The sequence below is a fragment of the Larus michahellis genome, chromosome 6 (genome assembly GCF_964199755.1).
Source record: "Larus michahellis chromosome 6, bLarMic1.1, whole genome shotgun sequence".
Classification (NCBI taxonomy): Eukaryota; Metazoa; Chordata; class Aves; order Charadriiformes; family Laridae; genus Larus; species Larus michahellis.
Window position 1 is genome coordinate 39,665,921 of NC_133901.1, and position 25,820 is coordinate 39,691,740.

The following is a 25,820-nucleotide window of genomic DNA, read 5'->3' on the forward strand; positions in this document are numbered from 1 at the left end:
AAATGATGATTCAGCAATTAGCAATGTGAGAGAGACTTTATCATCTACATTCCCCAGGAACCCCTCTACCCTTAATTTCCTCTGCCTGACCCTTCCCTCCACTCCCCCTACCTCTGCGTTGGGCAGGTTATCTGACCCATGTGGGTTATCTCAGGAATAATTTTCAAGGATCGTTGCAGTAGGAGAGGGGCAGGTGACACATGCAAGCTATGCACGCAAGATGCTTTTGCTGTCTTTCAGCTTAGTTTGTAATGCTTTCAGTTTCTTTTCTTTTTTCTTCAGCTTCTCAATTCTTTCAAGACCACAGCCCAACTTCATTGACATGGTGTGTTATCTGAGGAACAAACAGAAGTCCAAGCGGGGCTGCTGCTTCTTGTCTTTTTCTTTGTTGTTGGGTAGGCTTTTGTAAGAAACATTGTATTTTCACAGAGTTAAACGACACAGTAACTGAGAAATATAACTTTATTATTAGAATGTTTATATTCTAAAAACTTTTACCTGGGGTTGCAGTACAATCCAATTTCTTCCTAATTAGCTAACCTGGCGTTTGTTCAGCAAGTGTTAGCTTAGGATTTGAAAAGTTTAAGAACATGCAAACTCTTTTACTCTCTTTTTCTCTTCCTCCCCCGAAAGGACAACTTACAGTCAAGATTTTGGTGCGATAAATAATAAAATAAATATCTCATTTGTGAACTAGTAGTTGCACTTAACTTTGGTGACTAACAGAGTAGATAGGTATTTAAAAATAAAAATATTCTTTCAATGTCAAGTGGATAAAGGAACAGATGAATTATTTTACTTGTATTATCTTTCTAACGTTCACCTTTATCTTCTTCAAAAAGGGTCATTTTTTCAAGTTTGTAGAAGGATGCGGGATGCAATGGAAAAAACTAAAGGATGTTTCTATTTTGTGACTTGCCTAAGAAAGTTGTCATAACGTACGATCTGACCCAAACCCATGCAAGACAATTAACAACTCCTTTTCACCACACACAATGCCTAGCGTAAGGCCAAATGTGGCCTTGTGAGGTGGTTAAATAAATATTAAAATGTCATTACAACCTAAATACCTGAACTGGTTTTACACTGTGACTTTCTACTGAAACAGTGTTGAGAAACTTTAAACATATATCTGATCGTTCCATATATACTATTTCAAATAAAAGCGAGGAATAATACTCTCTTTCTTCACTCTGCTACTTTCTGGCAGCTCTGTACACTGACAGATGTATGACATCTGCAGTTACCTGATCCTAGCTGACTGATCAGTCATCTTCTGCTTTAAAAATATTGCAGCTCAGGTGCTTATTGCAGCAGTAATCATAGTGATACACTGTCTTTTAATACTCAGTTCTGCTTACAGTCATAGCTATAAAAAATGAAAAAACATTTTTCACAAATCTTTGTACACATACTGTAAAAATCACCTTCCACAAAAACAATTTACATCTGTTATGAGCATTTAAAAAATAAATTACACAGACTTGTCTCACCTACCCTTTCTTTTCCTTGAGAAAACAAATCTCATCAGTAACATCGACAGGATGTTCATATCTGTAAACATGGCATGAAGATTCATGTTACCAAAAAACTGTACGCACAAAAAAATCATCTTGATAAATACTCCGATAAATAAGGATCCTTTTAATTGGCACAAACCAATGTAAACATGCGCATTCCTGTCCTGCGATCATCTCTAACTACCCTGCTCTTGGGTTTTCGTTGAAATTCAGGGATCTCTCAGAGATTAACATGTGAAGGGTTTCGGTTATGATCACAGCCGTTGTAGGCCTCTCGCCTAAAACCAAGCACAGGCATTGAACATGGTGCCGTGTAATGCCTTGCTTTGGCCTTTCGCTTGCTGTGTCACAGCTGGTAACAACCCGCTGCTGGCAACGGGGACTGAAATCTCTCCTGTGGCTCAACATGGGCCATGCCTGTCAGGGCTGCAGTACCAGCTTCTGGTCTCCTGGATGAGTGACACTAGAGCCTGGGACATATGGCAAAGCCATAAAGCTTCTGGAATTTGAAAGCTCTGCTTGAGACACCGGAACAGCCCAAACTTGTACCACCAGACAACCTGGCGGCTGGCAGGATCGAGGGGTTTAATGTATGTAATAAAATGTGGAAATGTGCCCGACCAGGCGTATGGCAGAAAATCCAGGATAGCAATCTACTGCTGTAAACAGCCTTCGAGCAACGCAAGTAGACCTTTTGCATCTAAGTACGTCTGTGCAGGTAACAGTTAATCATTGATCTTATACCTACCTAAGCTGAGTATTCAGGTGCCGATTAAATGGATTCTTCTGAACTTCAGCAACAGCACAGATGGAAAATAAATTACCAGGCCGCATGCTGCCACTAAAATAATTAGACATACAGCCACAGTACTGCCCAGCAAGATAAATGCAGCCATTTAAAATAAGCTCTATAAATAAATAAATAAATAAATAAATAGAAAAACCTCCATGTAAACTGAAAAAAAAGTCACTTCTCTTACAGCGCCCAACGAGGGCATGGCATTACTAAATAGTATAAATCTTCCATACGGTATATATTTCTATATATTATATCTGATATGTTTTGGCATGGCCAGATGGATAGGAAAAAGTAGGATGATTAACTTCATTCAATATTTGTTCTGCTGAAGCCAAGCTCCTGCATTACTATATATTGCTAACCATTCCTATAGCGGTTTGGCCTTTTTACCCATCTTGGATTTTGTGCTCACTTTCCTGGCAGAGCAGACAGGTTCACCTTTCTTTTGTGCTCTCCATATTTCTCTTGGGCAATCAACAGGTTCATAGAAGCATTTTGCTGGCTGCAAGCTGGTTTTTTCATCTTTTGCTTTTTTCAACAAGATTCTTCCTTTTTGAAAGGAATGAGGCCTTGCGTCAGGGATGTTATATGAAGCGTGTTGACTTCCTCGGCTCCTAAAATTAGTAACAGTGATTATTAATAACTGTTATTCAATCTTCCAAAGGGAAAGGTCCCAAAAATGTCCCAAACCCCTACATTTTTGACAACAGAAATAGCCTTGGTTTACCAGGCTGAAAGTTAAAAACAGAGCTGCAAAAGATTAATTACATTTCTCAGTACCCAAAAGCATCCCTCACTGTAAGAACCCCTACACGTGTTACTGGTGGAGTCTTCATGCATGTTCATCTACACTTTTATTCCGAGAGCATTATGCTGATTTTGGAGTGCTGAGACCTTACTGAGGTCTATATTCTCATAACTTGGTGATCTACAGGCATTTTAAAGATGCACAGCAACCTACTGTAAAGAATGAACATCCCATGGTCTTTGGAAGACCACACAGCTCCAATAACTCTGTAGGAACTGTAGGAATTTCTTGGTGGGATCTCAGTGCTGCCCTGGATTGTGGCTGCTACTAACGGCCAATAGCTCAGGAAACTCCACACTCTGCCTTTGTGCTGTGCACCCATCTAAGGAAACTTTAGCTTTGCTTTTAGGCTGTGATTTGAAATGGGAGAAGAGGAAAGAGGAATACAGGAATTGGTGGGAAGAAGGATACAAAAGCTTAAAGGCCAAAGTAAGTTGAATTCTTTATTCTCTCTGTGATAGTTCAGGCCCAGCAGGATTTGCTGAAATCGGTGAGCTCAGGTGGAGTGACAGTACCGTACCTGGTGCTGCAAAGGCTGAACCATGCCCTCTGCTCCGAAATTTTGCTGCAGTTGCACAGTTTAGCTAATTAAGATCATCACAGTCCCTTTTAACATAATCTTGAAATGTTTTACAGCAGATACATGTAGTGTAACAGCAGTGCTATGAACACAAGGCACCAGCTCGCGTCTGCCCAGCTACTGTGACTGAAGTGAAGAACAGATGTGCTGATGTGCAAGTCAGTCTCTTAAGGGTTCCCGTAGGGCTATTTTCCATAGCTCGTTATTTCTGGAAACCACGTATCTGTAGTATTACTTCTCTTGGGAGTTAAACAATATTACACACTTGACAAAGCCAGTTTAGGAAAAAGCTGTAGTTGTTCAAGTGCGTACAGTGCAAGCCCTCTCCCGCTCTTTAAAAGACCAGAAGGGTGTCACAAAAGCCTCTGTATTTGTCGGTGTAAGGCAGTGAAGGCCAGCTGACAGCACAGGAACCGAGTCTTACCTACAGAACAGTTTTACCTGGTTGGCAGCTTTGCCAACCAGACTTCGCTATGGGGGAGATTTTGGGGGAAGATGCTGTGCAGGTCCAAGCTGGAGCTTGCAGGTACTGTGCTATGCTGATCTGGTGCAGACCTGGGCTCTGACCACTTGCTAGAGGTTAGAAATTACTTATCTAAGTGCACAAGCGTTGGGCACTCCAGTTTACGATCACTTCTTGGGCACTGTTGTTACAGTCCATTACTTAGTTGTTGTTAGAAGATGTAGTGCTCTGTTTTCCCCAGATGTTGTTATGGTGGAAGTTACATCATTTATTCCCAAAGCACATGCAGGCGTTATTGCAGGTGGCTGCAGGTGATGTTAGTCACTGCTCTGCTGCACTGAATGATGCTATTAAAACCAGAAGGTGGTCAAGGTTAATATGATCAGAGGGGATTGCCTCAAAGAGCTAAACTGTATTTAAATTGAACAAGTTTATGGTATAGAAGATGGATGTCTATCCCTAATTCACAGTCAGGGGAAGAAGGTATGTAAAATGCATAGTGAACATCAGCAAAGGTCCGCCATGCCTTCAGGGGGGCATTTCCTGAAAACAGCCAGGAGAAACTGGAGAATAGGAACTCGGAAGCAATGCAGAGGCCTTGGAGCAAGAGGGATTGCAAGTCCAGCCATTGATCCCAAACAACATAAGCCATCAGTGGCCCCAAAACCCCTGAGATTACACTGAATTTTCTGGATGGGTAGTAACACTTTCCAATTTTTTTAACTGGTACATACCATTAAAACCTCATTTTATGTACTCATCTGAGTTAGAGCTCTTAAAAAAGCTGGTGCAATGAATGCAAAGGGTGGATTCATCCACAGAACAGGCAGGGCAAAATAAAACTTTCCTGCTCGTCTGAGCATCTTCTCCTCTATCCTCCCTGCTTTGTAGGACAAGTTGGGATATTTTTAATCTGGTAACTTCAAATACAGGCTACTACTAAATTCTAGTTTTGACAGTGTCTTTTCAAAGGAGAAGTATATTAGCAGTTAATCAGAAACCTCTAAACAATTTCATATATGCCTTTGAACTCCCACAATTTGTCAGCAATTAGTGGGTTTTACCAAACTGTTATACTTAAACCAAAGACTTGTCCGTGGAAAGACTCATCTCACCAAGTCAATGAATTAACTGGTTATATTTTAATTCTATTTTCCTTGATTCCAATCATATTAAGACATCTAAAAGCCCCAAAATTGTATACATAGTCAACTCAAAATCTACTTTGGACAATCAAGTTTTTCCAGAATCTCAAATCAGCAGGAAAAATTATTAATGCAAACACTGCTTATCAGCAAAAGGGTACTTGGCCAGTTGCATGCTAGGACTAAGATATATGAAAAACAAAAACAACCCAAAGACCAAAAAGCACCCCCCAATCCAGTAGGCTGTATGTTGTATTTTTAGTTTGTTTTCCAGCCTATCCATCTGTACATGTGTCTCAGTCTTCCAGTAATTCTTGAACTTGTTGTTCAAACACAAACAAATCTGGCAGGGACGCAGAAGTCCCAGCCCTGTGGTGATGCAAGAGGTTTCATGGCAATGGGAAAAAGACCCAAACCTGTGTCCCCACTAAGAAAGGTTGCCCTGCAGGAGGATGCACTGCCTGACCATCGCTTGGCCGAGCAGCACGCGTGATGCTCCAAACCAGCCACTGGGACTCATGACCAAGTCGCAAAGACATGGGAAACCAGCCCCAATTAGTTCTGCTGCTCCCAGGACAGCTGCTTGAAGTAACCTGAGATGTTGGTAGTGCCCACGCTTTGTCCGGGCACGTGTTTGCTTACACGTGATTTTTAAGTCGACAGTGTTACTGTTAGTTAGGAAGTGACAACTGTCTGTCTCCTACCTACAGAATGTTAAAGATACTTTCAGCTGAAACTTGCCCTGTGTTTGCTGAAGAGATGCAACTACTGTAGCTTTGCAGTAGGCTATTACAGTAAGCAGGAAGGAGTCATTCATTTAACAGAAATTATTCTTTAAAGACTATCTGATTTTAACTTTGATTTAGCAGAAATCTGTTTTTCCTCTACTACATGACTTAAATATAGGTCATACTCAGGTATGGAAGCTGATCCAAACCCAACCTGATTCAGGCTTTTGGATAAGGTGAAATGCAAAAGCAGAAATGTAAGCATGCCAAGTTAGTATGTTTAAGTAAGAGAAAAATAGAGAGATATACATACAGGCATCTGGGTTTCTTATTTAATGAAATGTCTGTAAACTGCAAAGAAAACAGAAACAGGTTATTACTATTATATTATCAGGTAACTAAAGTACAGGTATTAAATACATGTAGTCTTCAAAATCCTATTTCCATTCTCACCTGCTATTAAAACTAGAAGAATATTAATGAAAGAAACTGAAAAAAGAACCTTTTACAGATGATTACTCCTCCAACTTATTACATCTGTTTTTAAAATTCGTAACATGTGAGTTGTTAGTCGCCGGATTCTTCCCCTTTGTTTTTACCATATCTATAATCAAAGTAAATTGCTAAAGAAGCTTGGGCTGAACAGAGATCTTTCACATTAGATTAAACAGTATGGATCCAATGAGAAGTAATTATTGTGTTCAAGATAATTAATAAGGGACAGTGCCTGAATAAGCTGTATTAAATTAACTTTCTCTCAGAGCCTTTAATTTTGCAGCGATACATTTCCTTCGCACAAGTGGCTAGGAAACTCCAGCTACGAGCCCTTGGCTCTGCCTATGGCAGCACTGAAGGCTGGAGGGTGAGAATGTGGGCGTCCCTCTCCCTTCCCAGCCCAAATCCTGAGACCAGCTAGGGACAGCATTGCCTCAGTGCCAGCACGACTTCGCATGACTTCATTTTTAACAACAGTTTGGTTCACAGCGTGGAAACACTTTGTCTAGTCCCTCTTTTAGTGGGGGTCAGGAAAGGAGGTGTTTCATGCCAACTCAGCCTAAATCGGTCTGGGTACTAAATCGGTTCTTTGTACTGATCACTGCTACTAGACTGAGCCTTTGAATATCATTTAATGAAGTCACTGAGCCAAGCAAGTCAGATCTGGCATCTGAAAATGATTATGTTCTCGTAAACGTTCCCTCTGTCCCTGGTATTGTCCACACTTTGCAGATGGATTTCTGCCCAGCCTAACTTCACTTGTCATCTGTCTTGGATGGAGTCTGGAGCCATCTCATGGTGTGCTTTTCTGTAATTACCTTCTGAAGGTCAGGCTGGTCAATATTTGGATGGATGACCTCACAGGAATGCTGAAGTCACTCAGAAAGCATGGCAGCTGCCTCAGAAATTAGTGCCTTCCCCAAGGGACACTGCTGAGCCAGGGATCCCAGTAAACACATCAAGAGCAGGGGAGACGATTTAATACTGAGGCCCATCTTTATAGTCCCCCTCAGTGTTCTCACAGACACCATTTGAGGTGTCCCGCACTAGATTTCAGCACATCCACATTTCAGGTGGATGAACCTGATCCACATTCAGGTCTTGCCTAAAGTTCTTTGTCTTCCAAGTGGCTATGGGAACCTTTGCTTTCCACCATTGCATCCCTGTTCAGTGCTGTGCGTAATTAAATGCCTTTCCTCTCACCTCCCAGGATAAACAGTTACTTAACATAGGGGCATTCATTTAAACTGAAATCTCTTTGGAAGTCATGTGGATGAGACTGATGAGTATTAATAATGAGGGTTTTTAAAGAAATCATGTATTTTAAAACACAATGTTCAGACAGCTTTGGTTTCTAATCTGTGGGGATCCATTCACCATTTTTAAGAGTCCCGTCATAGGCAACTACGGAAAGCAACCCATCTTGCCAGCAGGCTGATGTGTCCTCTAGAGGGATCCACACCTTTCCTGAAAATCTTTAGAGATCTCCAAAAAACTGCCAAGTCATTAAGTGACATAAAGGAAAGTGTTTCTTGCAAAGGTAACAGCAGCAATAGCCAAAGACAGGAAGAAAAAGTTAAATAATCTGGCAAATAGTTCATTATTCTCTGCCCTCCCTTTCCCATCTTTGGCTTCTGCTGCTCTTATGCTCTCTGCTCCTTTCAGTCATGTGAAGTGGGAGTTTAAAACATAAATAAAACAAGCCCAAAGAAACATCGTGCAAATCCAAATCTGTCTGGAGTAGCAATTAACCCGTCCCATTGAGCCCACCCGTATTCATATTCCAGTACTTTCCCACTGGTGGTGGGTGACAGTGAAGGGAAGGACTTTGCTGGCTTACCACGTGCTCGCTGACATCGGTGTGGTTGCACACCATCTGCTGATTTTGGTAATATTCTAGCTGCCTTTCTGCCAGATCCACGCGCTGCAACAGGTTCTCAATGAAGTGCTGGAGCCTGGCTTTTCCCCGCACTTCTTTTTCTGCCGCTTCTTCCAGGAAGTGGTTGAAAGTAACAACTTCTCTGCAAGACGGAAACAGTGCAAAGAGGCCACATTTAAATAACGGGAAGGGCCCTGGTCTCAGCAAATTACTGTTGCTTCTCCTGTTTTTCACAGTGGTAGCTCACGGTGGCTAATTACTGTCCTTCACCTCTACTAAGAGATTTCAACCTTTTTGTGGACACTTAGTGAAGAGCTGGAACTCTGAATGCTGAATTTAAGATTATGGGCAGTGGATTTGGGTTTTTTTGTCACATTATTAAGTCCCTTGGGAATAGTCCTTAGGGCAGGGTCCTAAGGGTAGGGCAGAAATGTCATTAAGCATCACTTCTTGAGGTATCTGGAGACACCTACAGACACCTTATCTTTTTTTTTACTTACCCACATGAATATCAGCCCAGAAACAAGAGAAGTGGATTTATCTTCCCAGTTCATCAAAATCTCACAGTGGTAGTTTAATGTTGCTACTAGGGTGGTTCCTAACTTGAAAGAGCTACTGTGGCCATAAAACTTCATTTTGGCTGCAATCCTGCAAGTGTGTCAAAGTGCAGTGTTATGATCTGGAGCTAGTGGGAGCATGGGAGATGAAGAGATAATCTACAGATTATAGACCAAGGAGTATGTGCGTGGGAAGAGCATGTTTGAGGTCAGGAGTTTAGAAACGTTTCTGGTCTGGTAACACGACTGGAAGAAAGAGATAGCACCGCTGACAGTGAAAGGTCCCAGTTCTGTACTGAGACATAGCTCTTTTTGAAGTGCTCTGCATGCTATCAATTTACTATCATTAATCGGGTCACCATTTGCACCTCTGATATCAGGAGTTTCGGGGTGGGAGACGTTTGGTTACAGAGTGAGCCATGTATTATGAAAAATGGCAAATCTGAGCATGTAGGATGCTACGTGCCTGGATAAACAGTCCTTGCTCTGCCAATGAAAACATGTTTTTTGCTTTGTACAAAACTGAGGGGGTGGGAGTTGGGGCAACCAGTGCTTGCCAAACAAGAAAGGGCGTGATTGCTTGGAAGAAATACATCACCTGAGGAAAAAAGCATTTTAAGCAGAAACTAGGAAACAGTTTGTAGCAGAAATAACCTTTCCAGGCTTAGGTTGTTTATAACAAATCCAAAGTTTCTCTGCATTCCATTGTTTTAACTCACTATAGTTGTAGATAATTGGTTTAACTCAGTATAGTCATTTTAACAGTGAGCTAAGAGTTAGGCACAAGCGGTCAGTTATGGAAATTCACCATCTAGGATTCAGGCTGTGCCTGCCTGCTTTAAACCAAGAGCAAGAGGCTGTTTGCATGGCTGATCTAACTCTGGGAATGAGGTAAAAACAAGTACGGGTTGTTTGGACGAAGAACATTAGTTTATATTAACTTGCCCACAAAATCTGGTTTAAGAAATGGAGAGGTACCTTGTATGTTAAGCCCAGCTCTGTACAGCTTCTGTGATTATTAGCTTGCCCAGAGCAACCTGGTAATAAAAAGTACTAAGGAATGCTTAGGAAGAAGCCAATCCAAACTCATTAAGGACAATTTGAGGGCTTTATTCTCACCGCACTTGCAGCATCGTAACTTCTTTGATTTCATGATGCCACTCTGGATTTATGTTAGCGTAGGAGCAACCCAAAGCCCTTGGCACTACAGCAGGCTCCTCTTTTACAGTGGGCAGGAAGCTCCAAAGGACAGAAACTCAGCAGGTCGGCTCCAAACCTCTCCTCTTGGGAGGGAAGGAGAACTGCACATGGCCTGCCAGCCTGCTGGCCCTCCAGCGGGAAGGCTGAGCAGAGTGGGGAGCCACCAGCCCAGGACACCATGAGGACGTCCCTCCCAGGGCCACAGCCAGCTCCTGTGTTTGGCTGCAGCAGGACGCCATAGGCATCGAGTACCTGGCATTTGTTTATAAAAGGGTGATAGTTTCAAGGACACTAACGTCTGTAATTGTGTCGGGAAAGGTAATTAAAAAGCATTCATTAATCGCCTGCTCCATGGCACGAACAGATGACTCACAAATTTTCCTTTCCTACAAATATCTCATCAGTGAGGTGTCCCATAAGGGGTACAGGGGAAGCAGTGTTTTTTCTGGAAGGCTTAGATGACTATCAGGAGGAGAACAGACACATAGTGTCAATAAATTCCCTACTATTTTCCCTGCTTTCTAGATTATTCAACATAACTTGGCATCCTACATGCCATTATTTGTAGGAACTGTTATTAGCAGCAGTAGTAGCATTTCCATAATTTTTCCCTGTTTGTTTAGCTGCCTCTATACAGCCTATGGACCTGCCTTTTATAAATTTTATCTAAAAATTTTCCTTTGGGCTGAAATGGTACAAAATGCTCTGTAAATGCCCTTTATAAAGACAGGAGCCAGAATATACCCACCCACTAGGTCTCGGTCACGGGCCTTGTCCTGATAAGCAGCATTTCTCTTAGTTCAGCAACTTACTCTGTTTATGCTTCATTCTCATCTCTCAGAACAACATCAAGCCCCGCAGAGTGACTGCTAATAAGTGTCTCTACTTCCTCCAGCACCTCTTCCTCAGGGAGATCACTCTGTGCCACAGCTATGCCTTGGTTACCTGAAGGGAGTTCCCAGAAGAATTTTTACCCTCCTCCCACCATGAACAACAGGGAAATGGTTCAAAGAAGTAGTGTAGCTTCCTGCAGCTGCTGTTTACCTGTTTAATTGGATTTCTTCTCTCTTGTAGTTTGCCCAGACTTTTTCTTAGCCATACTGATGACCCTCTCCCTCCAATTCTACTTTTAGATATCTGCGATGATTTTTTGCTTATGTTCTGAATTTTTACTTTCAATTTATTTGTCCAGGCCTCTGCCAGTTTTGGGGGGATTATGTGATACTATTTCTATCTTTTACTCTCTGCTCTTACGCTTGTGGAAAGATGGATGTTCACAGAGGTCAGATGCTGCTCCTCATGAAGTCGGGGGGAAACTGAGCCCGTGGGCTCATACTGTGGGGCCCAGTTGGTAGCAGCGTAAACCAGAGCACAGCAGCACAGGCCCACTGGGCTGTGTCTTGGCAGAACAGCCTCGTCAGCAGCACTCACCTGAAAAAGGAATCATTTGTTAAAGCCTGGCTCAGACATGAAGCGTTGCCCTTTCTAATGAGAGGTCTCTGCTACCCTGCGCTGACTATTCTACATCTGAAGCACTGCCACTATACTGAGAAGAGGTTACGTAGAGTTATTAACTCCCCTTGGGAACTCCTCTGCTCTCAGCATCACCTTGCTCTGCTCCTCCCTTTGCTCCCTGCCCGTCAGCCTGCAGCCTCCTGCCCCTTTTCACTCACTGCACCCTGTCACTCCCTGTCGTGCTCTAAGATCTACATCCTGCCACTGAATTTTCTGAGCGGAGCAGATGATGCTCCGTGCAGCTCAGATCTCTGTAAGTTTCTGGAATGGACAGCAGAGTGATCTCCTCTGTTTGCTCATAGTTTAGTATACTGATATCAAGGTACGCTCTATAGCAAAACATTCTGTTAAAGGGCTGTGACTGGGCAGCAGGGAGAAAGGTGGGTTTCTTGCTTTGTCTTGGGTGCTCTTGTCAGGCAAAACCTTTCAGGAGGAGGGGCTGCTGCTGCTGCCCAGAGAGCAGAGGGCACATCAAACTGCCAGCAGCTTGTGGCAACAGGGTGAGGGAAGCAAGAGGGAAAGACAAGGGGAATGCAACCCGGGAGGTGTCCAAGAGGAGCCTGTACCAGTACGTGAAGCGGGCCTACAAGAACGCTGGGGAGGGGCTGTTTGCAAGGGCATGTAGCGATAGGACGAGGGGCAATGGTTTTAAACTAGAGCGGGATAGGTTTAGATCAGACATTAGGAAGAAGTTCTTTACAATGAGGGTGGCAAGACACTGGAACAAGTTGCCCAGAGAGATGATGGAGGCCCCATCCCTGGAGACATTCAAGGCCAGGCTTGATGAGGCTCTGAGCAACCTGACCTAGTTGAAGATGTCCCTGCTTACTGCAGGGGGGTTGGACTAGGTGACCTTTAGAGGTCCCTTCCAACCCAACACATTCTATGATTCTGTACTGCCAGACTGCTGGAGAAGAGCTCTTCCCAGAGCCAGAGGAGTCCAGGGGGAATCTACTGCAGTGCAGCAGGCAACCCGGAGGTGCTCAGCTGAAAAAACAAGTGCAGAGGGAAGCACTCACTGTAGGAAAGAAAGACTAGCTGCTTTTACTTTAATCTGACTCTGCGAGGGAATTAACCTGTTATAGTTAACCAGACTTAACTAATTCAGCGTTTTGCATTCTAGCTGCAGCCTAGCTGCCCTTGCAGAAAAGCTGCACACAGTCTGCCTTGAAACTTTTCCTGAAACCTTCTTTATGGAGGCTGGTGTCGTGAAACAGCATGAGATGTGGTAAAGTTACAAATCTTTAGACTGAGTAGGTGACATCTATTCTTCTGCCTTTACCACTAGATTATGCAGTGCTCCTTGCAGAACCAGTGAGCTGCAGTTCTTATTTACCAGAGCAGTTGGTGGGATGTGGACCCTGCAGATCCCCTTAGTATTTGTATGGCTCTCAGCAGTTAAGCATGTGATGCACAGAGTAGGTGCAGAGGTTGGGACAGCTCCAGCTCCTTAACAACTGACAAGAAAGGCTAATAGTTCCTCGCATTGCGACCGAGCCCTCCTACAGAAGCATAATACCGGTCCCAGGACTATTTACAGCAACTTCGACACCCGCAACTGCTCTGTAGGTGGAGACAAGCATGAGGCTCTATGCAGACTCTGCGCCCAAGTATCAAATCCCTTTAGAGAATTGCATTGGGAATAACTCTCCTTAAAATCAATAGAAAACCAAACACTTACACTATTTTACCTGAAGATGGAAAAATGCCTACTACAGTAAGCAGTAAAGTGATTTACTTCTGAAAATTTCACACGTGATTTACTTGTGTGAAAATATTTTAAATATGTACATTCATTAATGCTGCTGACCTCATCCGCTATCCCATTGGTGTTACTGCCTGAGGGCTGCTATCTGTTATTCATTAGGTTGCGGTTTCACGTTCCTACACCACTATCAGCACGTTTGGTTTAAGAGGTTCACGCCTCCTCCCCTCTGAAAGTTACTGTCCTACCAGTTGCACCCATTTAGTGGGTTGTGCTCTAGATCTGAGCCCTGAACTTACTGGGGTGACACTGTGAAGATTAAAATGCTTTATTTCAGAGAGCCATTCTGTGGGATAGTCACGCTACGCTTGAACTGGTGCAGCTGGGGGGTAGTAATCTCTTGAGTGGGAAGATGAAAGACAATGTGGAAGAAGGAGTAGGACCACCTAAAACTGACGGTGGAAGAACAATGTGTAGTTGTGGTCATATTCTTCTTAAAGCAAAATCAAAGATGTTCTGTTGTAGAAAAAAAAAATCATATTTTAAGGAAAGCTGTTGTTTTAAAGCATAAATCACAGTGATCTCTAAAAGCCGACTCTTAATCCTATTGTCGGGATGTTACTAACACAGATAGTTCCATTAATTGCAAATTTAAGGTGAAGCCAGTAGCAAGAATAACTGCTCCCCACCACAGCTATTCTGAAATAGCCCTCGCGTTCCAGGCTATGTCAGAACAGAAGCATGACCAAACGGTCTCAAAACAAACGCATTAGACTGGTTAGAGAAACAACTGTCTGAGATATGGCAATGTACTACATTAACGTTCTTACCCAATAATTAGGAGACAAAGTGAAATTTTTTAAGTCCCCGTTGAAGGTAGCTTCTAGTTGAGGACCATAACTTCAAATGCTTACCCTGTTCAGACTTACTTAAAATCAAACTCTGTCAGTTTTGTTTTCTTACATAACTTCCAGAAACAAGCCTCTCAGTGTGCTCTAGAAGTTAAGTTCATAGCTGATTTTAGTTTCAATGGTTTTCTTGATATCTTATTCAACACAGTCTTATTCCCTTTGGGCAGGCTTCTGTGTTATCTTTAAGATCACAGTACTCACTCTGAGTTGCATTCTTCTTCATCAAACATCGAATAATCCCTTTCTGGGCACACTTTCTAATTAAATCATTTGTTTGCTCAGCAGCTCTGCTGAAAGCTTGATCCTGTAGCCATCGTTCGTCAAAACTGTTCACAGCCCAGCTGAAGCAGGTTGGTGACCTGGGACCCATCTTTGGTAGCTGTGCCTGCTTCTCTAGAATGTACAGTTTTCTTTTTTTCTCCCCAAATAATAATAAAAAAACCTTTTGGCTTTTGACTTTCTAAATATGAGAGTGACGCAACAGTGACTTCTTAGAGTAACACTACTTCAACTATGTATTCGTACAGTTAGTGTGGTACCTCCACTTGTCCTACCCCTCACCACAGCTCATCTCCATGAAGGCATCACACTACTGTAACAGCATGCACCCATGTCCATATTAGCAGAGCCATTTTTGTAAGGGAAGAGGAATAAAATTTAACTAAAAAGATATTCTTTGCTTTATTGCTGCCTTTGTTGGACTGCTAGAGGCTTTATTTAAAACAAACAAAATATAATCAACTGACAAGTCTAAAGAAATAACTTTACTGACCCTACAAACTCTTCAAATGGGCAGCCCTGTGCCTGCTGATGGCCTAAACCAACATTCCTCCCTTTTATCAGAATGAGAGGTCAACAGTAAGTCCTCAGAGTGCTGTCATTTGAAATTAGTGCTTTGATTAGCAACAACAATGTAACTGTGAGAAGAATTTACTCTCCATACAGCTATGAAGCTTACAGACTTGCTGGTTGCTTTGGAGAACACATCAGACAAACCAGGTTCTGATAATGTGGCCACTTGGTGGATCACAGTTTTTTATCTATCTCCCATGCTTGGTCCAGGCAAAGGCTCGGGACATATGGGCTTTTACAGGTAGAACAAAGCAGCAGAAATCAAATTCCAGCAAGTCAAAGTGACCTCAGGTCTAGTGGCTCTGCTGAGGATTGCCAGAGTCACAGCAGTGCGATGTCTGCCTTCGCTAGGCTGTGCTGAAAAGAAAGACGTGAGGCCTAGAAGAGCTCCATCTCCTTATTCCAGAAACCCAGATTTCTAAACAAAGAATTTATATCTCTCCTCCCTAAGGCTTCTTGGGGCTTCCTAACCAAATTATTCTTGCTAACGTACATTTTTCCTTTCCCTTAGCTTTCCTGTTGGAGTTCACAATCAGATCCAAAATCAGAACTGTTATACAAAGTTTAATTGTACTGTTATTTTGTGTCATCTTCTTGTATACCCTTCTAAAGAGGAAGCTTCTTAAATCCCAACTTTTTTTTTTTTTCCCATAGCCAATGTATAGGTCAGGACTGATGGTTAAACCCACAAATACACCCTCTCTGCCTTCCGTATCTGGTTAATTCTTTCATTCTCACATGTAGGAACAGGTCAAGCCTAACAGCCCAGACAGGTCCCTGGCTTATCTGGGCACATTTTATAAAGATGAAAATATACGAGATTGTTAAATTCAGTATTATGGAGTAATTTAATCACTGATAATGACTGTCCATTCATATAAGATAGTGCCAGTGTAGGTGGACTTGGAGGAATGCTCAAATATGGGCTTAGTATAAACACCTGTAATTTCTTTATCAGAACATAGTTACTATTCAAGAGTTACTTGAAGGGATCCCTATAGAAGTTGGCAGCTTCTTTTCTAGAAGAGCCTCCAAAGAAGAGTTTTTGTGACCTTACCTAAGATTTGGACTAGAACTTTTTTTTTCCCCCCTCTTTTGGATAGTTTTTGGGGTTGGGTTTTTTTGTTTGGGGTTTTTTTTTTGTTGTTTCTAATTCTCAGACTGATCTAGAGTAGCCATACCTCACTCTCTTTTGGGATCTAGAAGTGCATATTGATTATAAACCCTTTCTTGCCTTCACATGCACCCTATTCCATGATCTCTGGTAGTGGGGAAAACCATTCAGAAACCAAGGGAAGACTGGTTTCCTTTACTTCCTTAGAAATAGTATGATAAGGAGGTGTTTCTGGGAAGAAGGTGTTTTCTTTTTCCTTCTACAAAGAGGAAAGAGGAACAAATTTTCAGCTACAGTGACTCAATATCAATGCTAGTTTTGGGAAAGTTATCCATATTCACAAGATTGCTTATAAAAAAAAAAATCCAAAGAAACTGATGAAAGCATTTATTTCTGAAGGTCAGCAAGTATCAAAGCAATCCCTAAGGGCTGCCTTTGACTTTCCACAGTCTGCAGTGAGAACTCCTGCTTCTGCAATTTCCATTAAGCAGTCTTGTTTGGCTTTCTAATCATCTGGACTTCTTCCAGAAATCAAAGCCAAAGTTGAGATCCTCCTTTTTTGAAGGAGAAAGTCTTTTCAGCACACCAAGTAAGTAAGTTTTTGAGCACACAAAGGACTGAACATATAGACAGGTCTCAGAATTTACCAACAGTCCATGAGAAAACCAGACAAGTGTCACTGTTGTTATCAGAGTCATGAACATCCTTTCTTCTCCCTCTACTAGGGCATACCATCCGGCGCCTCCTGGCTACTGGTGCAAAGTTAATGTCCCAAACATTTTTAGAGATTCAGATCTGACAAGCTGCCCCTATAAGTACTAGTCCTGCTTTTACTAAGCATTGTTTATATCTACCTTCCTTCTCAAATTGCTAATTATACAATGACCTTTTAATCGGGAAGCCATACAGCGCGTTTTTCTATGGCACTATCCCTTGTTACCCTCCAAGATGGGAAATGCAAGAACCGTCTGAACAAGAAAAAAAAAATAACATATCTTCAGCTTTTCCTAGGTGATCTCTACCTCTTCGTATGCCCTGCCTACCCTCCCAGGCCCCTCAGAGTACCTTCACAGTGACTTCAAAGAGGCAACCCTATGGGGCTTGGCACTGGCATATACAAAACCATACCGTTACTCCCCTCTTTCCCCCTCTGCTCTCCTGGTTTGAGGGCTGATATTCCTTCATCCTACCCACTAGCATGCATTAGGCCTGTTTACCTTTAGAAATTAACAGACCACTGTGTAATATCTAGTCACTCATTCCTATTGCTGCTTTTGCTTCCAAGTTTTTTTAATCTTCTTTATCGAAAGCTGAAGCAAGCTAGCGGTAATCCTAGAAGAGCAATACCCTGCGTACTCAGGTGAAGTCTCCTGTGTGGCTGCCTCTTTTGCTTAGTCAAGTCACCTTCAGTCTTCCCCGTAACACCAACTCAGGAGCTACCTCCTCATCTGCTTACGCGTTCACCCTCTTCCTTCAGAGATGAATTATAAATTTGTAATGAATTGATGGATTATGATGAATTTATGAATTTAGAACTATAACAACAATCATCTGAACTCCTGCCCCTTTCCTGAGCCTGGCAATGTCCTAGTGTGGAGGACAGTGTTTCCCTGCTTCTCTCATTCCGTGTTCAGTCTTTTCTGGCCTCAGAACCACAGCCTGTCACTGATGCTAGCAAGCATTCTGCCAAGGGGGCAAGTGGCCTCTTCCTAATATAGTTTAAAATCACAACTTTTGCTGCCTTGTTCTTTTCACAGATCAGTGTCCTTTGCTGTCCTCCCTGTATCATACCCATTCTTTCTACCCAGATAACTCCATTCTCCCCTTCCTCTTTTTCCATGAGCTCTTTTCTTTCGCAGCACTGCAGAAGTCAGGTTTCGCTCCACTGAATGGCTTCTGCTTTCGCCTGACAGTCATGTTTTTCCTGTGGATCTCAAGCCTTGAATTTAAAAAAACCAACACATTCTGTGTTTAGTTTGGGGTAAGATTCACACCAGTTAACTTTAGATACCTGAAGTTCAGCATCTAGCCAAGATGGCTGCTTACCTGAGGTCTCACTCTAGTCTGCAGAGGGAGGACAGATCTCCATAGAGCAATCCCTCCCTCTCTAAGATACTTTTCTAGAACAAGTAGGATGAATCATGTTGTGAAAGAGCCCATAAGGGGAACTTGGCTAGATGGGAATACCAGAACTGCTTCAAACTGAAGTTATCTTCATGGCCTCCATCCAGCATACTTTCAAATCTGTCTCAGTTCCTCTATTATCTTTAGCTTTATCCTGGGCCCTTCAGTCTTCTCTTCCATGAAGATCCCCTGATGTTCAGAAATCAGATGTTCTGTTGAATATCCCCCTTCAAGGATGATACACACCCCAGAGGTTCAAACCCCACCACCTTTGCTGTCCCCTCTCCTGGGAAATCTATAGCACTGCCTCAAGATAGATGACTCCCACTGATATAGGGGCCATCATCATCTTTTCTTTCTGATCCTTAGACTACAGGAAGGAGCGATGAAAGCCCTCCAAACATCCTACACTGAACTCCTACACCACCTTCCTTCTTTCTTCTGAGATCAGCGTCATGGCAACTAGCACTTCTCATCCTCCCTTTGTAAGCTGATGAATTGGTTTAGAGGCACTCCATTACCAAGGCTCTTTATTTGCATTTCTCTAAAATAAGTTGTGTTGCTCTGAAAAGCCTGAAAGGTTTTGGCAAGTGCCGAATAAACTAAGTAGTTCATGTATAAATAATATATCAGCTATCACTACATATTTAATGGATGCATCATGAACATATTTTTAGATGGCCTAGGTCAGTCAGAACAACTCTGGCATCTGCTTCCTGTTCCCATATAAGCGACCCCAGTTTCACAGTTCTGGGTCTGCCTGGAACACCTACTTGGATGTGGCCTTTGGAGAGCTGGCTCCAGTACAGGAGACCATCCCACGCCACTGGCAGCCTTCTGACCACGGTGGGGTGACTTCAGGGAAAAGGTGCTATTTGGTAGTCTTACCTACTTCCTCCAGCACTTACCCACCCGTCTCTTCTTAAAAAGATAACGGATTAGAGGTGTCACTGTAAATCAGATTACACGTTGATGATAGCTTCTGCTTGACCCTACCCCCATGAAACCAGGGACCCAACCAGGCATTAGAGAGTGTAAAAGTTAGTCACTGGGGAGTCAAGCATGAAAGCCACCTGCTCGGGGAGCTCTCCCCTGCCTTGCAGGGGACACAGTGACATGGGCCGCAACTTTACAGACACAGTGATCAGAGGCTGGTGAGCACCAGGCCCTTTCATAACCAGCAAGCAATCGAGCCGTCCCCATTCTTCTCCCCCCGAAAGCTTTTACTCACCCAGGTGCTGGCCAGCCCACCCAAAGCCATCAGCCCTCACCTCCCCACTTACTCCTCTTTCCGGTGAAGCTCCTCCTCGGACTCGGTGAGGCGCTGCTTCAAGGCTGCGATCATCTCCACAGCCACGTCCACCTGCCTGCTGAGGGCCCGCTCCCGCCGCTGCACCTCCTGCTTCTTCTGGGACAGCTGCACGAAGGCCGCCCGCACCTCCAGCAGCTCCGCCGTCTTCTGGGCCAGCTCTTTGGTAAGCTTGTCGATTCGCTTCTCGATCGTTTTGTCCACGGCCTCTACCATCCTGTTAAACTTTTCTCTGACGTGTGCCTCGAAGGAGGCTTTGGAGTCAGTGGCCGGCAGGCCGGGTTTAGCGATCTGCTCGCCGGGAGACTCGGCTGACACATAGTTTGCTACGTAGGAGACGGGCCGCTCGGCTTCCACCTCTCGCTTCGTGCCCTCGAAGGAGGCATCACAAAAATTCAGGTAGGACCCTTTTTGCCGCAGGGCGCTGCCGGGGCTCCCCAGGCTGCCGGGGGTGGCGGGCTCGGGGGGGGAGACCAGCTCCGCGTCTTTCAGGGGCGAGAAGAGGCTGCCGCTCTTGGTGAGGAGGCTCCTCTCCTCGTAGCTGTGGCTGTACTCCAGGTGGGCCCGCAGGGAGGAGAGGCTCCGGAACCGGCTGTGGTCGCCGCATCGCGGGCAGCGGAAGGGAAGGCAGACGCCGAGGCTGCCGAGCGGCTCCTGCCAGGGGTGCCTGCCTTCATCCCGGGCCGGCTGTTGCATTCCTCGCCGGGCCCTGCCTGGGGAGAAAAGAGCCCGCGTTCACGCCCGCCCGGGGCCGGGGCAGCCCCGCCCGGGAAACTTGGGAAACTTTCCCGGTGATTTTTCAGGGCTACCGGGCCATCTCCAGCCGTCCGGCAGGGCACGGCCAGCCGCAGGGCCCCGCCGGCGCGACGCGGCTCCGCTCGCCTCGGCCGCCGCCCGGGGCCTTGCCGGGGCGGAGCGGGGCCGGGGCCCGGCTGGGCGCTGGCCTCCGCCGGCCGCAAGGTCGCTGTCGCCGCCGCACTCACCCGACTTGTTGCTGGCGGCGGTGGCGGCGCGGCGGCGGCGGCGGGGGAGCCGTTTTCAGCAGAGCCGTAAATCAGACCCAGCGCGGCGCCGCCGCACGCTGTCGGCGCCCGGGCGGGGCGGGGCCGGGCCGGGAGGGGCGGGCAGCGCGGCGCCCGGGCTCCACCGCGGGCGGCGGCGGCGGCAGAGGGGACGGAGCGGGGGACACGGGGACGGGGAGCCGGGGTCGTTCCCCGGCCAGGGAGCCGTGTCTTCCCACCCCCCCGCCCCGCCTCGGGCACCGGGTGGTTGGGGTTCGTGGGGTGTTGCGGGGGTCCTGTTAGCGTGTGTGTGTGCGCGTGTGTTGGGGAAGTGCTGAAGAATAAGACGATTAAAACCGTTTCAGCAGCAAGACAAGACACGTGCAAATAGGTGTAACCTGGCCTTGGCTTTCTGGGAGCGTAATTGTGTGTGGTAACTATCTTTAGTAGCCAGAAAAGTATCTTTTCTGTAAATATTACTCTAATTTAGCCTCGGGATTTAAGGAGGGGGAGTCAGCAGTAATGGGATTTCCATTTTGAGTATGAGGAACAGATGTCATCGAATCATAGAATGGTTTGGGTCTGATGGAAGTTTTACAGGTCACCTAGTCCAGCGCCCTGCAGTGAGCGGGGACATCTTTAACTGGATCAGGTTGCTCAGAGCCCCGTCCAACCTGACCTTGAATGTTTCCAGGGATAGGGCATGGACCATCCCTCTGGGCGACCTGGGCCAGTGTTTGACCACCCTCATTGTAAAAAATGCCTTCCTTATATCTAATCTGAATCTGTCCTAGATCTAAATCTGCCCTAGATCTACACCAATGTGACTGATGTTAGAGCATGCTGTCAATGGGTCCCCTCAATACGTGAATATGCTTCTAAGCTTTTTTTTTTATACCACAGGTATGTGTCTATTTTTACAAATTTTCAGAAACATGAGCAAGGCTGATTGTAGAGCAGCAGTGTTTTTGAGGTAATAGTGAAACATTGCTCTTCTAAAATCTAGTGCTTGAGGCCATAGTGGTAATATGCTGCAGATTTTTTATTTTTTATTGCTGTGGGAGAAAGCACTGCGGTAAAGTTTAGTTCTGTACTAATATATCTGTTCCTTGAGTGCAACATACAGGCAGAGTCCTAAACGCTGAGAAAATCCGCGTGCATTTGATAGATGCCTTTGATGTGATTAAGACATTCCCAGTAAATGATTCACCAGATGGCACATCAAAGGAAGTTACACAAATTGCATTTCAGAGCTAATCTTTAAAGTGTGTGGGCTACCATCCAGGCTGCAACGTTTTGCATGAGTTAGTTGTCCTGTGTTACCTTGTCTAAATGTGGTGGTTTTCCCTTCTTTTGTCATCAAGCAGTACCAACAACCAGAAGGGAAGTCAGGAGGGAACAGTTTTGAACTGTGCTTGCCTACAAATTTGGGGCTCCTGACTGTTTCTTTGAAGGAGGCTGACGTTGGCAGGACCAGACAGATGTATGGATGTGACCCTGGTTTGGTCCCCATTTTCTTGGCTGTTCTCCTCTGTTGTCCATTATCTCTCTCTGTTGTGCCCACTGCCTTCTGACCTTCTCCTCCACATCAGGGGAAGGTATTCAGTGCTGGTGCTCAAAGATGCAGATGAACGCTGTACAAGTGAAGTGAACTTAGCCTGGTGGGAGGCTACCTGAGGCTTCATCCACATTTAAAAGAGCTGACACCCACCCGCCCCCTGCAGCAAGTGGTCTTGGAAACAGAAAATGTTGATGGCTTTGAAGGAGCCCATTGATCTGCAGCATAAGCTATGTGGTTTTGGTCAGTTAGACCTGAAATCCAGCAACCATCTAGCCCCAGCAGTTCTTCTTTCAAGATTTCTCAGGGTTTACTTGCACTCTAAATATTTGTTTTGTTGGATTGGGGTCCAACTCCTTGTCTCTTCAGTTAACTACTCCTGATGCTCCCATTTGGATGTGGAGTTCAGTCCTTCTTTCAGCATTCGGAGAGGAACTGTCTCCCTTTGATATATCAGTAAGCATGCATTTTACAGCGGAGGATGTACATCAGCCATCACACGTCTGAGCTTTGTCCCCCGTGATTTAAATCTGGAGTGGGTAGAATCTTAACACTATCACTTATACAAAGCCCAAATTTACACAGCCATAATGTGTGACTCATCTCTGAAATTTTGCCAAGTGCTGGGGAGGTATTATCCAGTTTGTTTGTATGCATCTCTCTCTTTCAAGATCTCTTTAAACACTTTGCAGTAAGATTTCCAGAAGGATAAAAGTTACTTAAATTAAACCAGCATGCACAAACCTGCCTGATGCTGCAAGGAAGGTGGAATATTCAGAATATTCAGCTTTTTTTTCAGGTAGTGATCTGTATCTGCCATACTGGGTCCCGTAGTTGCTGATTTTGGGTGGAGACTGATTATCTGACCTCTTCCTATTTTGAGGGTTCCTACAAGCTTAAAAATCATATTTCAAAAGTGAAGTAAATTTTGTTTGGCTGATAATTCCACTTTACTGAAGGTGGCTAGAAAAGGGAGTTTTATAAAATCAGTTTGCTTTTCAAGAGTTACCCTAGTTGTTTATCTTCTGATTTTTTTTTTTTTCCTAAACAAGGAAAATAGTTGAGTCAGTTTTGTTTTTACTTGCAGTCACATTCCCCTTCAGGCTTGCGATGCTGACACGTTTGTGGGGGCCTTTTTCACGTGGCGTAGAACTGGATTCAGTACGCTCGCTTTGGCTGCATTCAGCAGCCTCTGATTTCCCTTATTTGTTTACTGGTTTGCTTTGAAAAGGGGTGCCAGAAATGTTTGCCTCTTCCCTTCATGCCCGCGCTCCCCACCCAGGTCTTCATTGTGTGATCGAGGCAGTTTATAAGAGACGTGAATGTGCAGAGAGTTTTCTGTTGGGGAAGTTTTACTAAACTATATATGGGTATATAAAGATGGATGCACACGACTGCACATCCGTTACCACTGCATACAGATGGGATTGTGAGTTTGGCTCTGGTAAGTAGCACAGTCCCTCCATTCCGCTGCAAAAGCTGTGCCCGAAATAGGTGTGCCTATTCAGCTCGCTTAATTTGTATGCTGGGAATGCCCTGTTTTTCTCGGTGTTTCAGTGTGAACCACAAATGCACACGATCATTTGAGTTGCTGAAACTTACCTGCATTTAATATTTAAGATCTTTCTGTTAATTGAGAGGAAGCAACAAGCAAGTAGTAAAATTCTAAGGAAAGACTGTATAGAAACTTGGAAGAAGTATTTTAGTGACTTTTACGGTAGTGGTGCCTTAGACTGGGATTCATATTAGCTTTGCATGCAGATATATTCAGGATACATCAAACATACAACCAAGTTTATTTTACTGCCATGGGCACTCATACCCACCCAGTAGGAAAGAGACTTTCGGTGGTGCATTTGTAGCATACTGATTGAGTAACGGGAAGGAGGAGAACATGAATGCACAAATCGGGTTTGTGTGACTGTTTGGTGCTGGTTAGTTGTGGCCTCCTCTTTTGGGGGGGGGACTTCAATCTGATCAGTGAAAGTCAAATTACTGTCTTCTGAAATAAAAAATAAAAAAGGTCAAATCTGTGCTTTCAAATTCGTTTTGTTGTCACAGCAACAAGAGAGGTGCGAGTGCGCTCTTGGTTGTGCAGCAGTATATCCCACCCAGTTTGCAGTCAGCTTCCAGCCTTTCTGCAGATTCTCCGAGCTCATTAGTGTTCCCATGGGTAACCCTTGGCTGGAGCTGACTCCAGAAAGTTGTTTAGCTTTCCTCTTCTCTACCCATACTGTTGCATGCTCTTCTGGGTAAAAAAAGAGAACAAAATGTTCTCTTCCGTGTTGATTTGCACCAGTTAGCCCGTATCTGGTGAGAGTTGCCAGGTGTGAGATGGCTGTGGGCATATTTTCCAAAAGATAGGAGAAGAACAAGTTACTTCAGTCAGTTGGGAGGATAAACAAAATATAACTAACACCTTGAGAGAGAAGAAAAGTTGAGGGGACTTGCCTTCCAACTGACTTACTCTGTCCTGTGCTTATTTTGAAGGGGAAGAGGAACATAACAAGTTTCCAATGCCTTATCCTCAGGGGACGAAAGTCTAAGAGCTAAGTTGTAATGTACATGAGAATGAGCTGGAGCCTTTTAACATAGCTGTCTTGCTCCCGCTCTTCACACTGGTGGCCCTTTGAAATCTTCCACAGAGTAGCAGCACCTCTGGCAACAGAGCTCTGGTACTCGGGGACAAGTAACAGCAGCTGAACAGGGTGAGGACATCACCGGTGGCAGCAAGGGACAAACCCAGCACGGCTCTCTTGGCATAAGCCAGCTCTGTGCAGCACGTGAGTTCCCGTTCAGGTGATAATTGTGGGATTTGCTACCAGACTTATGCACTGCAAGACGACAGAACAGAGCAGAGAGGTGCACAGCAATTGCTGTTCCTAGAGCTTTTCCGAAATGAGATGCAATCTGTAGCAGAAAGGGGGTCATTTGTTTCTGGAAGAAGCTGCCCCACTCAAAAAAAGAGACTGAAAGACAGCAAAAAACATGTCAGAATATCTTTAAAGAAAGATTCCTCCCTACAGCAAAGCTTTTTCCTCATTGGGACTTATTAAAATATAGACATTTTCTCCAAAGGAAAGAAAAGTACAAAGCACGCCATCAAAGCAGAATTTCAAGCTATTTCATTCTCATAGCGTTCTTTCTGCAATGGACACCGGATGGTAAGGAACATCGCTTTTAAAAGTTCATACCACATGCCTTCCACGTTTGAGGAATTGTGTGTGAAATAAATCACACTGATTTCGCAACTCAAAAAAGTGCCCAAAAAGGCCATAAAAGGACTGAGAATTGCCATCTATAACTAATTAGCTGCTTTGCTGCCTAATCCTATGCACTTGGGTTTTAAAAGTTTTTAATTTACATAAGCAGAGACATAAAAAGAAAAGTGTTAAGCTGTGGTGGCAAATTCAGTCCTCTGCCATATCCAAGCACATGGGAGAGCCCTGCGGGCAGGGGGCGCTGTGCTTCCCCATCCCCTCTTCTGCCCCATCCCTGACATCTGTGCCAGGGGCAGACAGGACTCTGCTTTTTGCGTCTTTTGTCAAAGAGGTGAG

General features: G+C 44.4%; 1 protein-coding gene across 1 annotated transcript; it reads right to left on the reverse strand.

Moving 5' to 3' along the window:
- Window positions 1–448: 448 nt before the first annotated feature.
- ZNF365 (zinc finger protein 365) lies at window positions 449–20,803 on the reverse strand. The gene is made up of 5 exons (XM_074593139.1): window positions 20,688–20,803; window positions 19,679–20,417; window positions 8,379–8,559; window positions 6,357–6,394; window positions 449–2,933 (listed from the first exon to the last, which is right to left on the reverse strand). Exons 2-5 carry the CDS (start codon window positions 20,398–20,400, stop codon window positions 2,687–2,689), a joined length of 1,188 nt encoding a protein of 395 aa, XP_074449240.1. The 5' UTR covers window positions 20,401–20,417; window positions 20,688–20,803; the 3' UTR covers window positions 449–2,686.
- Window positions 20,804–25,820: the final 5,017 nt, after the last annotated feature.